At 38.1% G+C, this 13,448-nt stretch overlaps 1 protein-coding gene across 5 annotated transcripts in view; it reads left to right on the forward strand.

The window, feature by feature from the left end:
* The window catches only part of Dmxl1 (Dmx like 1), a 145,570-nt gene that overhangs the window by 18,036 nt on the left and 114,086 nt on the right, over window positions 1-13,448 (forward strand). For all 5 annotated transcript variants that reach the window (XM_026783594.1, XM_026783595.1, XM_005356086.2 and 2 more), the window contains 5 exons: window positions 1,176-1,308; window positions 4,916-4,982; window positions 5,507-5,685; window positions 9,445-9,634; window positions 12,113-12,281. In XM_026783594.1, the coding sequence (XP_026639395.1) occupies window positions 1,176-1,308; window positions 4,916-4,982; window positions 5,507-5,685; window positions 9,445-9,634; window positions 12,113-12,281 (738 nt within the window). The remainder of the gene's footprint in view (window positions 1-1,175; window positions 1,309-4,915; window positions 4,983-5,506; window positions 5,686-9,444; window positions 9,635-12,112; window positions 12,282-13,448) is intronic.

Here is a 13,448-nt window from a genome sequence, read left to right on the forward strand (position 1 = left end):
AGTACCTTACTTGTAAAGGATTCAAAAAAGACTTTGTTCACATATGTGGCCCTTTGGCGAGTTCCCTTGTTTTCCATGTCACCTCTCTCTCTCATGTGGCCTTTTCAGCAGAGTAGTATTTTTACATGGTGATTAAATTTTCAAATTGAAAGTTTAAACTACAAGTACTCTTAAAGCCTCCCTTATCTAGGGGATTTTCCTGTTTCATTCTCTGTTCAAAACAAGGTAGAAGTGTAGGTAGTCAAGAAATAAGAGAAACAGATTCCATTCTTGTTGAAAGGTGTGGAAAAGGCATATTGCATGGGGGCCTAGCTATAGACTTTGTAAAATCATAGCTAATTTTTATAACTCTAGAAAGCTCTGAATTTACAGATAAGAAAATTGAAATTCAAAGACTGCCCAACTAGATCCAGTTTGGATGGCTAATTAAATGATGTAGACAGATGGATTTATGAATTTCTTACCTAAGTTTGTGCTTTTGCTGGACTTTTTCTTTTCTTTGTTTCCTTTTTTTTCCCACCTCCCTCCTTCCTCTCTCATTGCATTTTGTTAGGATTTCTTATAGGATCCTGAGTGAGGGGTCATTTCCAAGAGTATGGCCTCCCTACCAATTGCTGTAACACACAGTAAAATGTCTTTTCTCTCTCTGAACTGATAACCTGTAGATAACCAGGGAGGAGTGGGTGCTCATTGGTCCTCCCCCCAGTTATCATTGTCTGTTAATAATCCTCAAGGAAAGGACAGGATTCATGGGATCATTTCCTTCCAGAGCAGGATGTTAACAGGTCTGGTCTTTTAAAAAAATATTATTCTTTTGTTTTTACACACACACACAACACACATATATGTGTATATATATATATATATATTAAGATTACACTATGTGTATACATGCATGGGCGTGTATATGCTGTGGTTCATATATGGGGTCAGCGGAAAATTTGCAGGAGTTGGTTCTATCCTTCCATCATGAGAGTTCTGGGACTAGAACTCAAGTCATCAGACTTACAAGTAAATGCTTTTACCCAGTGAACCTTCTAACCAACCGGAAATAGTTCTTTTTAGAAACTGTATTACATGTTCTAGTATTATAAGATTCTTGAGTCTGTATCTTAACTCAGTGTTAACTACCTACAATAATAAATGGTGAATAATACATCTGTATATTTCTTTAGGTAATCGTCTTTTAACTGGTTCCAGCTGTCTGCAGCTCTGGTGTAATACTAACTCAAGAAAGCAAACTGAAGATGAAAATCCAGATAGAACAGGTCTTAACTTTGGAGATTGGGTGTGCATTTGGCATTGCAAGTAAGCATTTGACTAGATAGTTTAATTGGTAAACCTGTCCTGCCATTTTTTATTTTATAAGTTGTTTCTATATGATTTTTTAATTTACTCACTGTGTGAACAGACAATAGAATCTAGAGTTAGACTAAATTGTACTTAGGTTGGCAGTGAGATGGCTCACTGTGTAGTTGCTTTCTATAAAGCCCAACAACGTAAGTTCAGAACCCATGTGGTAGAAGGAAAGGACTGATTCCATTCCAAGTGTCTTTTAACCTCCACACAATTGTCATTTATGTTATGTTGCTGTTGGACAATTAAAAATGGTGTATGGAAATACATTTTCTAAATACATCAAAGCTAGAAATTGAAAGAGAAGGAAAAATTAATAGATTTGACTATATAAATAAAACATTTCTTTTAGGAAATAAAAGTTGGAGTGGAAATAGGTGCAGTTGCGGTTAATGCGTTCTTTTAAAAATAAGATTGGTTAGAAAAGAGCGGATCATATATTAACAGAAGTGAGTTATGAAGATGTGAAGAGTTGCAGTATGTGTAACTAACACACATTTTAAAAAATCAAGATTAAGAGCTCTCAGCTGTTCCTGCCAACATGCCTTTGTTCCTCCATCATGAACTCTAACCTTCTGAAACTAAAAGCAAACCCAATTAAACACTTTCTTCTATAACTGTCTTGGTCATGGTGTTTGTCACAGAAACAGGAAAGTAATGGCCAGTAGCAATGCCAAAGTACCAGCCTGAGCAATATAACAAGACATTCCCTCCTATTAGAGATCCATGGCTCTGAAAGTTAGATATCCAGATTAAAAACAGAAATTATTCTTACCTCTAAAGGGAAATTGCTGTTACTTTGATGTTAGATGTACAAAGGTTTTTCATTTTTTATTTTTCCATTCAAAAATTTCCACTTCCTCCCCTCCTCCCATTTCCCTCCTGCTCCCCCACTCACCCTCCTTCCTCCTCCCTCCAGTCTTAAGAGAGGGTAGGGTACCCTGCCCTGTGGGAAGTCCAAGGCCCTAACCCCCTCCATCCAGGCCTATTAGGAAGGTGAGCATCCAAACAGACTAGAGTCCCAGAAAGCCAGTACATGCAGTAGAAACAAGTCCCAGTGCCATTATCAATGGCTTCTCAGCCTCCATTGTCAGCCACATTCAGAGAGTCTGGTCTGATCACATGCTTGTTCAGTCCCAGTCCAGCTGGATTTGATGAGCTCCCATTAGATCAGGCACACTGTCTCAGTGGGTGGACCAACCTCTCATGGTCCTGACCTCCTTGCTCAACTTCTCCCTGCTTCTGCTCTTCAACTGGATCTTGGGAGCTCAGTCCAGTGCTCTGATGTGGGTCTCTGTCTCTATCTCCATCCATCGCCGGATAAAGGTTCTATGGGTGATATTCAAGATAATCATCAGCGTGACTATGAGATAAGGCCAGTTCAGGCACCCTCTCCTCTGCTGCCCAAGGGCCTAGCTGGGGACATCCCCATGGACACCTGGGATCCCCTCTAGAGCCAAGTCTCTTGCCAACCCTAAAATGACTCCTTTAATTAAGATATCTTCTTTCCTGCTCCTATATCTGCCCTTCCTCCATCTCAACCCTCCCACTCCCCCAAGCTCTCCCCAATCCTCGCCGTCTCCCTTCTCTCTCCCCCTTTCCCCTTCCCCCCACCTCCATCCCCATGCTCCCAACTTTTGCCCAGCAATCTTGTCTGCTTCCAATTTCCAGGAGGATCTATATATGTTTTTCTTTGGGTTCACCTTATTATTTGGCTTCTCTAGGCTTATGAACTATAGGCTCAATGTCCTTTGTTTATGGCTAGAGTCCACTAATGAGTGAGTACATACCATATTCATATTTTTGGGTCTGGATTATCTCACTCAGGATAGTGTTTTCTATTTCTATCCATTTGCATGCAAAATTCAAGATGTCATTGTTTTTTTACCTCTGAGTAGTACTCTAATGTGTATATGTTCCACACTTTCTTTATCCATTCTTCCATTGAGGGGGATCTAGATTGTTTCCAGGTTCTGGCTGTTACAAATAATGCTGCTATGAACATAGTTGAACAAATGCTTTTATAGTATGATTGGGCATCTCTTGGGTATATTCCCAAGAGTGGTATTGCTGGATCCGATGTACAAAGTTTTTAACAATTATTACTTTATGATTCTTTGGAAATAGTTGTTTTTTTTTTTTAAAACTTATTCTTCTCGTCTACATTATATCATGACCTTGGTTTTGCTTCCCTCCTTCTTAATCTCCCCTCTCCCTCAGACTCAGATCAACTTCTCTCTTTCCCTTAAAAAAAAAAAAAAAGGAAAAAGAAAAAGCAGGCCTCCTAGGGATATCTACAAGATACAATAAGACTGGGCACAAGCCCTCATATGATGGTTGGACGTGGCTACCCAGTAGGACAAAAAGGGTCTCAAATGCAGGCAGGAGAATCAAATTTTCCCCTCTCCCATTGATTGGAGTCCCACATGAACGAACCCCAAGCTACACAACTGTAAGGTATATTCAGAGAACCTAGCTTAGACCCATATAGGGTCTGTGATTGTTGCTTCAGTTTCTGTGAGTCTCTAGGAGCCTTGCTTAGTTGATGCTGTGGGTCATATTCCCATGGTGTCCCTTATCCTCTTTGGCGCCTGCTTCTTCTCCCTCTTCTTGTGGTGGGGGGGAGGGAAGGGGTGCAGGGGGTTCCCCTGGCTCCTCTTAGTGTTTGACAGTGTGTCCCTGTGTCTGAAGTTGGACCAGTCATAGGTTGGCCACTGACACAACTTCTGTGCCTCCATTGCCCCAGCCCATCTTGTAGGGTGAACACATTGTTGATTGAAGGTTTTGTGATTGAGTTGATATCCCCTTCCTCATGCTAGGAGGACCTGGTTATAGAAGAGATCCAGTTTGGATTCTATATCCCCCATTATTAGGAGACTTCACTAGGATCACTCCTCCTAGATTCCAGGGAGTTTACACAGCTCTAGGTTTGGCTTTTGAGACGTCATTGACATACACCCATGGCTCGCCTGAAGTAGTCATGGTGTAGGCCAAGTTGGCCTCAAACTTGCAATATTCTTAATTTTACCTTCTGAACACTGCAATTACCTGCATTTACATGACTTAGAAATATGTGTGTGTGTGTGTGTTTTTAAAGTTTCTCTCAGTACTTTTTTTTTTTTTTTTTTTTTTTTGGAATATACTTAAAAGTTAGGGGCCTGGAGAAGGTCCATGGTGAAGCATGTACTTAGCATATGCAGACTCTTGAGTTCAATCCCTAACAAACAAAACAAATGAAAACGAAAAAACCAAATCAAATAAATAAAAAGTTTCTCAACAACAACAGCACCAAAGAACTTGAGTCAACCTTTAGAGTCAGACATGGTACTCTGTAGTTCTAGCTATGTGTTGTAGAGGCAGGAGGACTACTTAACCTGGTGTTAAGACCTATCATGAACCACTTTGCAAAACATTATCTTATAAGTAGAAAAAAGTGAGTGTGAAATTATTACCAAAAAAATCTGTAAGAATATGAAACTGCTGGTGTTGAATTTGAAGAGTGCTAATTATTTTGAACCTAGTTTCCTTGCCGATTATCCCTTCTCTGTTTAATTTACAGAACTGCTTCCCAAGTTCATTTAATGAAATTTTCACCAGATGGAGAATTTTTTGCCACTGCTGGAAAGGTAAATTTTGAAAATACTGTTGCCAAATTGTGTATCTGTACTACATTATATTTTAAGATTATGTGTACACCTGTCCTTGTGTGTACATGTGTGTGTGGTACTTGTGCAGGCATGTGCACACAGAGTAAAGGGTCAGTAGTATCTTTCCTGATCAGTGTTCACCTTATTATTTACTGAACCTGAATCTTATTGTGGGCTAAATTGACTGGTCAGAACCCTCCATTGTCTTCTGTCCCTGCCTTCCCAACTGGGATTACAGGCAAGCACTGTGGCACCTGACTTTTTTTATACGGGTTCTGGAGACTCAAACTCAGATCCTCTTGCTTATGGGGCACACTCTAGCCATTGAGCTGTCTCCAGCCTCTTCTACTTTATTTTTGAACTTACAAACATTAACTGACTTTTTCTTTTTAGTATTACACCCTTACTTGATTTTTGGCTTAAGGGTAAAGAAGCCCTTAATTTCATTTTTCCTGAAAAGTATACAAGGTTATGTGGTCTTTGGATCTTTTTGTTCTCCTTAGGATGACTGTCTTCTAAAGGTATGGTATAATGTAGAAAACTGGCGGCCAGCTGTTACCTCTCCAGATAAAAATTCAGAAAAACAATCCCAAGGAGAAATTGACTTTTCTTTTGTGTATCTGGCCCATCCACGAGCTGTAAATGGATTTTCCTGGCGTAAAACAAGCAAATATATGCCAAGGTCAGTTGATTGGTTGTAATGTCACTGTGTGTTACAAGAACATAACCAATTTGACTGATTTTCTTACTTGGAGCCTTTGAAGATCAGGGTTATAGTCGATTGTTCCAGGCTACATAAGTCTGGTCAAGTATGGTTCATGGTTACTATAGGAACCTCAAAGGGAATTTAAGACCAAGATAATTTATTTCCATATCAGATATCTTTGTCACAGAGTTCTATATGTTTTATTTTCTTTATATTTTCTATCCTATTGTATTTCCTTATACAGATTGATGTTTGTGTGGATTTCTTTTGACAGTTATTATCTTCATTTTGTATTTTCTGTTGTATATTCTGATATTCTTTGTTAAAGCAAGCAAATTATCCTTTATTGAAAAGACAACTTTGAGAAAAATAGAGGTAATTCTTTATATTATCATGCCCTGAGTTAGATATTTTTCTAACCCATACAAGCTCAGAAATGTGTGCCTGTTAGTACATTTCTTTTCTGTGGTCCTTGAAAAACTTAGTTTCACATAGAATGTTTATGGTAAGTTACATAGATCTAGTAAGTACATCTAGAAATCCATCTTGTACTGCATGGCAGTGCTAGTTTGGTTATCCTACTCTTAGCCTTTGTAGTGCTGTTGAGTTTTAACATCTGAGATATCAAGTAGAATTGTAATGTTGTACCTAAGTCATTTCTTGAGTTTATTTTGCTCTTTTGGACCAACAGGATATAGAGAAATTCTAAGAAAAGTAGTAATTCTGTTCTTAATTTGTAGAGTTTTCAAGCTAAGAGAATGGTCTAAGTAATCAGTTTTGTCAGCTGAAAAAAAACCTCGCCTCAGATTCACTCATGTTCCTAGTATCCTACATACATAAAGATGTGTTTTGAATAAAATGATCTAATTGTGTATGTTAACTCTTATTTTGAAAGTTGTGAGTGACTCCAGCTTGGTCATCACAAATTTGGCTTTTAAACCTATCTGAAGAGTACTGTTTTACAGTAACTAACTTATTCTGATACATAATAAATGAAAATTATCATCTGTTGATGCTACAATTATGAAAATACTAAACAGGCTTATGAATCACTGAATTTTCTAAGGACTAACTGAGCTTACTTAAGTTTTGACAGAGTCATCACAGTGAAGGCTGAAGCAGACTTTTAGGGGCACCTGCAAATAACAATGAAGCATTTTTAGTTACTCTCCTATCTCTGCCTGTGGACCATTTTATTATCTCTCTTTTTCTCTTTTTAATGTGGCAAAGTTGAACACAAAGAGACTGTTGGATTGAGAAAGAACAGTAGACATGTTTGTGTAGTGAACGTATACTTCACTATTTAAAAAGTGACGACTAGGGGCTGGAGATATGGCTCAGTGGTTAAGAGCACTGACTGCTCTTCCAGAGGACCCGGGTTCAATTCCCAGCACCCACATGGCAGTTCACAACTGTCTGAAGATCCAGTTGCAGGGGATCTGACACCTTCACACCAATGCACATAAAAAAAAAATAAAGTTAAATAAAGCATAAAAATATTTAAAAAAAAAAGTGATGACTATAGGGCAGGTTGGGAGGTTTGGTGATAACCCTGCAGGAACCTCCAAACATTGGCTGGAGATAACAGGTTGCAGAACCATCTTAGCTTCTGATTTCATCAGTATAAATCTGATGTTGAAGAGCTTTCTGTGAGGTTAGACATTGTTTGTTGCTGATTTTATGTGATGTGTCAGCTTTGTATCAGTATGATAGACCAGTGGTTCTCAGCCTATGGGTCAGGGTTGAATGGCCCTTTTACAGAGGACACCCAGGACCATAGGAAAACACAAATATTTACATTATATTTATATTATGATTCATAATAGTAGCAAAATTGTAGTAATGATGTAGCAACGAAAATAATTTTATGGTTGGTGGTTAATACAACATGAGGAACTGTATTAAAGGGTTTCAGCATTAGGAGGTTGAGAGCCACTGTGATAGGCCATCAAGGATATAACAAATGTTGTAAAAGAAATGAGGAAGGAGAGCTCCAGTCAATTTCATGAGGTACTTAGAGGACACTGCAACTAAGAAGGAAGCAAGGGAGACCCTACCAAAGAAATGTGTATATAATTTCTATATCATATATATGTATGTATGTATATGTATATATATGTATACACACCTTAACCTAACCCCAATCCTAACCAGTTGTTTATATAATCTAGATATTGACTAGCTATCTTGAGGATTACCTGCCAGTTTTTTATATTGATTAGATAACTTGAGAAGTCAGTTGAAGCTGTACACACACTAAGATCATTACTCTCACCTGTTTTTGATTTGTGACCTTTCTGACTTGTTTTGTTTCTCTTAAATTCTTTCACTTCATCTGATTGCCATCTAGCTCACCCTAAAGTTACTACTTTCTACTCTTCCTTTGTAGATGTTTCTACTCTGCTAGTTACTTATTGACAATATGAACCTTGAACTTTTGGTATTGTCTCTTGAACCTTTGACTTTTGTTATTGTCTTTTGGTTTATTTTCTTCTTGATATATTTCCTTATTTTTTAGTTTCATTACTATAGTTTATATATATGAACACATAAGATAGAGGATTTAAGTATAGGCAAGGGATAGAAGAAAGGAAATGGAAAGGAATGGATGCGTTTGGTTATGAGGTATGAGAAGCAAGAAGTCCGGGAAGAAATAAAGAGGGAGGTAAGGGGTAAGACAGGGAAGAAGAAAAGAAAATGTGGCCTAGAGAGGCTGAGAGTGATGTCAGAGGACAGAGAAAGGGAAGAATGGAGAAGTCATGAAGAGGAATGCGAAGGAATAGAAAGAAAGGTGGGTGAGAGTGTCCGACAGGGAGAAAGGTGAGAGAAGTTCAGGTTGACAAGGTAATCATGGCAAACATGGGTTTTGCTGCATTTTTCTTTTGTGCTACTTGTCTTTAATCATATAAAGATGGATGATAAGGTGATTACTGTAGAATATTTGATTTCGTCCCCCTTAGCTTTCTTCCCTTTTGTTCTTGGTTTGCTGCCACTCTTAGCCCCTCTTTTACTTTCATTTGCTAAACTCTCTGATAGGAGATTTCTTTGTGATAATGACTATATATGCTTTTATTTTGAGACTCCCATAAGAGAAAATAACCAAAAGTTCAGAATTATCGAGGATGGATTTGGTTTGTGCAAGTCTGTCATGAATTTTCTTGCATATCACTGCTTTGGACTTAGGCAGGCAGGAAGAGGATAAGGATACTGTATGGTTACATCAGCTTCTTAATGACTTTGTGCTTTGCAGAAAGTAAAACTTGAGCATTATGAAATAGTGAAAATAATGGTCATTCACTGAATAAATAGGAAACATTTTGGGTTTTTTTGTTTTGTTTTGTTTCTAAGAAACAGGGTTTCTATGTGGAACTTGCCTTGGAACTCACTCTATAGACCAGGCAGGTCTTGAACTCTCAGATCCTCCTGCCTCTGCCTCCTGAGTGCTGGGATTAAAGGTGTATGCCACCACTGCCTGACTCATTTTTTTTTTTAAGATTTTATACATATGGATGGAGGCTAGAAGAGGGTGTTGGATTCCCTGGAACTGGAGTTAACTGGACTTAATTAGTGCTAGGAATCAAACCCTGGTTCTCTACAGGAGCAGCCACCTAACCATTGATCATATCTCTGGCTTTTACTTGGTTATGTGTTTAAGTATGTATAGAAACACTGCAGAATGTTTATGATGCATTGTTATGTAATTAGTATTGTCTCTAAAATATTTTTATTCCTCAGGGCTTCTGTATGTAATGTACTGTTGACTTGCTGTAAAGATAATGTATGTCGTCTTTGGGTAGAAACATTTTTACCAAATGACTGCTTGCTATATGGTGGTGATTACAACCACTGGTGTGAACCAATTAATTTAACAAATAACTTCAAGAGAAATGCTTCCAGTAAAGACCGAGTTCAAAGCGCTCTAGAAGTAAGTGTTTTCATTATTTTGTGTGTTTCTACAGATTTTAAAATCTTTAATATTTTTTCTTTCAGCTATATAGTAATATAAGAAGTAGTATACCTTAGGAAATCAATAATCAGCAATGTTCCTTTTATCTTCTTAAGAAAATACACTTAAGTTGTTTTTTGGTTTTTTGTTTGGTTTTGTTTTTCGAGACAGGATTTCTCTGTGTAACAGTCCTAGCTGTCCTGTAACTAGCTCTTGTAAACCAGACTGGCCTGGAACTCCCAGAGATCCACCTGCCTCTGCCTCCTGAGTGCTGAGATTAAAGGCATGCACCACCACTGCCTGGACTCTTAAATATTTCTTATAACACATAAATGGTCTTTTTTTTTTTGTTTTGTTTTTCGAAACAGGGTTTCTCTGTAGCTTTGGAGCCTGTCCTGGAACTCCCTTGGTAGACCAGGCTGGCCTCGAACTCCCAGAGATCCGCCTGCCTCTGCCTCCCGAGTGCTGGGATTACAGGCGCGCGCCACCACTGCCCGGCTCAAATGGTCTTTAATTATGTGATTAATCTTAGTTTAACTAAACCAAAATGATAGTAACAGTTGACTTAACTAATGTAAAGTCTGAGAATGCAAAGATTTGATTATAAATTTTATTTTCTCTTAGCGTTCATGGTAGATTTGTTCACTGTATTTTGCTGTACCCTTTGTTATTTTCAGACCCACCAGAGCACGAGTGTTCATTTTACAAGCATTGACAGTAAAAGTCAATGTTTGATGTTTGGGCTAATTGAATATAGAACAAATTTTGCTCTTTGGATATGAAGTTTTACACTGTAGTTCCAGGATGATATCAGTCTCATGCCCGTCATTCTGTCTCAGTGTTCTGGAATTATAGTGTGAGTCTATTTCTGATTGAAAATGGAATAAAAATACTGACTCTTAGTGATTTTTTTTTTCCTTTCCTTTTCATTTCCTTTCTTTTTTTCCTCTTCCCCCAAATGTTTTCTCTGTGTAACCCTGGCTGTCTTGAAACTCCCTCTGTAGACAAGACTGACTTGGAACTCAGAGATCTGCTTGCCTCTGTCTCCCAAATTCTGGGATTAAAAGTGTCCATTAACACACCTAGCTTTTTACTGACCCCCCCCCCCCGCCTGCTCTCCCCCACACAGGGTCTCTCTCTATCTTTGGAGCCTATCCAGGAACTAGTTCTTGTATATCAGGCTGGTCTCAAACTCACAGCAATTTGCCTGCTTCTACATCCCCAGTGCTGAAATTGAAGGCATGTGCCACCACCACCCGGCACTGTTTTCTTAGTATTAAAGCATAAAATGTCTAGAAAAAAAATTTTTTTAATTTGTATGGGTATTGGACATGTCCTAGTTAGGGTTTCTATTGCTGTGAAGTAACACCGTGATCATGGTAACTCATATAAAGGGAAACATTTAGTTGGAGTGGCTTACTGTTTTGAGAGGTTTCGTTCATTATCATTGTGGTGGGACATGACTGTGTATGGGCAGGCATTGTACTGAAGAAGGAACTTAGAGTCCCACATCTTGATCCTTATATAGGCCCCAGTAAGCTTATGGAGGCTATTTACATTTAAATTACCACAGAGCAACTTTTTTTTTTCTTTTGATATTTTGAGACAGGGTCTCAATATGTAGCTTTGGCTGTCTTGGAACTCATTGTTTAGACCAGGATAGACTCAAAGCCTCAGAATCTGCCTGCCTCCTCCTCAAGAGTACTTGGGATTAAAAGCATGCACCATGATGCCCAGCTGAACAACTGTTTTTTAATGGCTCAGAATCTAATTAAACTGTATTGTATATTAAACAATAGAATGGCTTTGTGTAATAAGTACATTATAAGGTATTAGACTAGGAATCTTTGCTCTACTTTGCATCTTACTAGCTAGATAGCCTTAGGTTCTACGTGAACTATTTTATGTTATAAAATACTAAAATAGCAGTGTTTAAGCTGGATACCACACAAGATCAGATACAAACCAGATAACCTTGTACATGATGGTAATAACATTCACTACTTTGTAATTACAGAGAGTAAGCTGTGGAGAAATCTGTACACAGACAACATCTTGGTTGTATTTTGTTTTACTTTCGGAGACAAGGTCTCATTCTATAGCATTGGCAGGCTCACTATAGACCAGGCTAGCCTAGAACTCAGTCAGAGGTCTTCCTGCTTCTCTCCTAGGTGTTAAGATTCAGGTTTCTACCATTATGCCCACCCTATTAGTTTTTGGAGTGTTTTGTTAATTGGCTGGTTGGTTTTTATTTTTTTTTTTTTACTTTTAAGTTCTGGAAGTTGATTTTAGATGTTGAAAAACAAATGTGAAAAGAGTAGGTCAGATACGTATTCTTCAACATTCAAATTTGTGTGCAAAGAGGTTTTTTTACATATGAATTTACATAAAATAACATATATGCCATTCTGACAGTCATAATGTGGCAGTCATTTTACTTTGTTTTAATTTATACAGGTAAATCTGAAACCTTTCCGTAGAGGTCGGAGGAGATCACTTGCTCTTGTAGCACATACTGGCTATCTGCCTCATCAGCAGGATCCTCACCATGTCCACAGGAACACACCTCTACATCCTAATGCACTTTGTCACTTTCATATTGCAGCCAGCATCAATCCAGCCACAGGTAATTGACTCGGTAGTGAAATATGAATTATTAGACTAGCAAAGCCACATAATCTCAATCTACCTATGAATTTAACTATTTACCACTTGACTAAATATTTTCTGTGAATATGAAGATCAGGAGCCACAGCTGAGGGACTTGAAGTAGTATGTCAAAATATTTCTTTAATAAAATGAAAGGTAATAATATTTGCACATAATTAATACCACCTTTATAGAAGGAGGACAGTAAATGACTTTTTACTTTAGTCCATTTCCCTAGAATGAAACTACAGTTGTTTTTTTTTTTATATATCTTATAGAATATAGTCCCTTCTCCCATTTCCCTGTCTTTTTAGATACAGTCTCATCATATAACCAAGGATGGCTTTGATAGTATAGAATATTCTTTTTTTTAATTGATATTTATTGAGCTCTACATTTTTCTCTGTTTCCCTCCTTTCCTCCCCCCCTCCTCCCTTCAGTCTTCCCCCAGGGTTCCCATCTTGTCTTTTTCTACTTCCTACTTCCCATGTAGATTAGATCTATGTAAGTCTCTCAGTGTTCTCATTGTTGTCTGTTTTCTGGGATTGTGTTTTGTAGGCTGCTTTCTTTGCTTTATCTTTAAAAAATCACCTATGAGTGAGTACATCTGATAATTGTCTTTCTGTGTCTGTGTTACCTCACTCAAAATAATGTTTTCTAGCTCCATCCATTTTCCTGCAAAATTCAAGCTGTCTTTATATTTTTCTGCTGTGTAGTGCTCTATTGTGTAAATGTACCACATTTTCCTTATCCATTCTTCAGTCGAGGGGCATTTAGGTTGTTTCTAGGTTCTGGCTATAACAAACAGAGCTGCTATAAACATAGTTGAGCACATGTCCTTGTGGCACGATTGAGCATCCTTTGGCTATATACCCAAAAGTGGTATTACTGGGTCTCGAGGAAGGTTGTTTCCTAATTTTCTGAGGGATCGCCACACTAACATCCAAAGGAGTTGTACCAGCTTGCATTCCCACCAGCAATGCAGAAGTGTTCCCTTTTCCCTGTAACCTTTCCAGCATAAGTTGTCATCAGTGTTTTTGATCTTGATCATTCTTTCAGGTGTAAGATGGAATCTCAGAGTTGTTTTGATTTGTATTTCTCTGATGACTAAGGATCTTGAACATTTCCTTAAGTGCCTTTCAGC

Source organism: Microtus ochrogaster, chromosome 18 (genome assembly GCF_000317375.1).
Source record: "Microtus ochrogaster isolate Prairie Vole_2 chromosome 18, MicOch1.0, whole genome shotgun sequence".
NCBI classification, from domain to species: Eukaryota; Metazoa; Chordata; class Mammalia; order Rodentia; family Cricetidae; genus Microtus; species Microtus ochrogaster.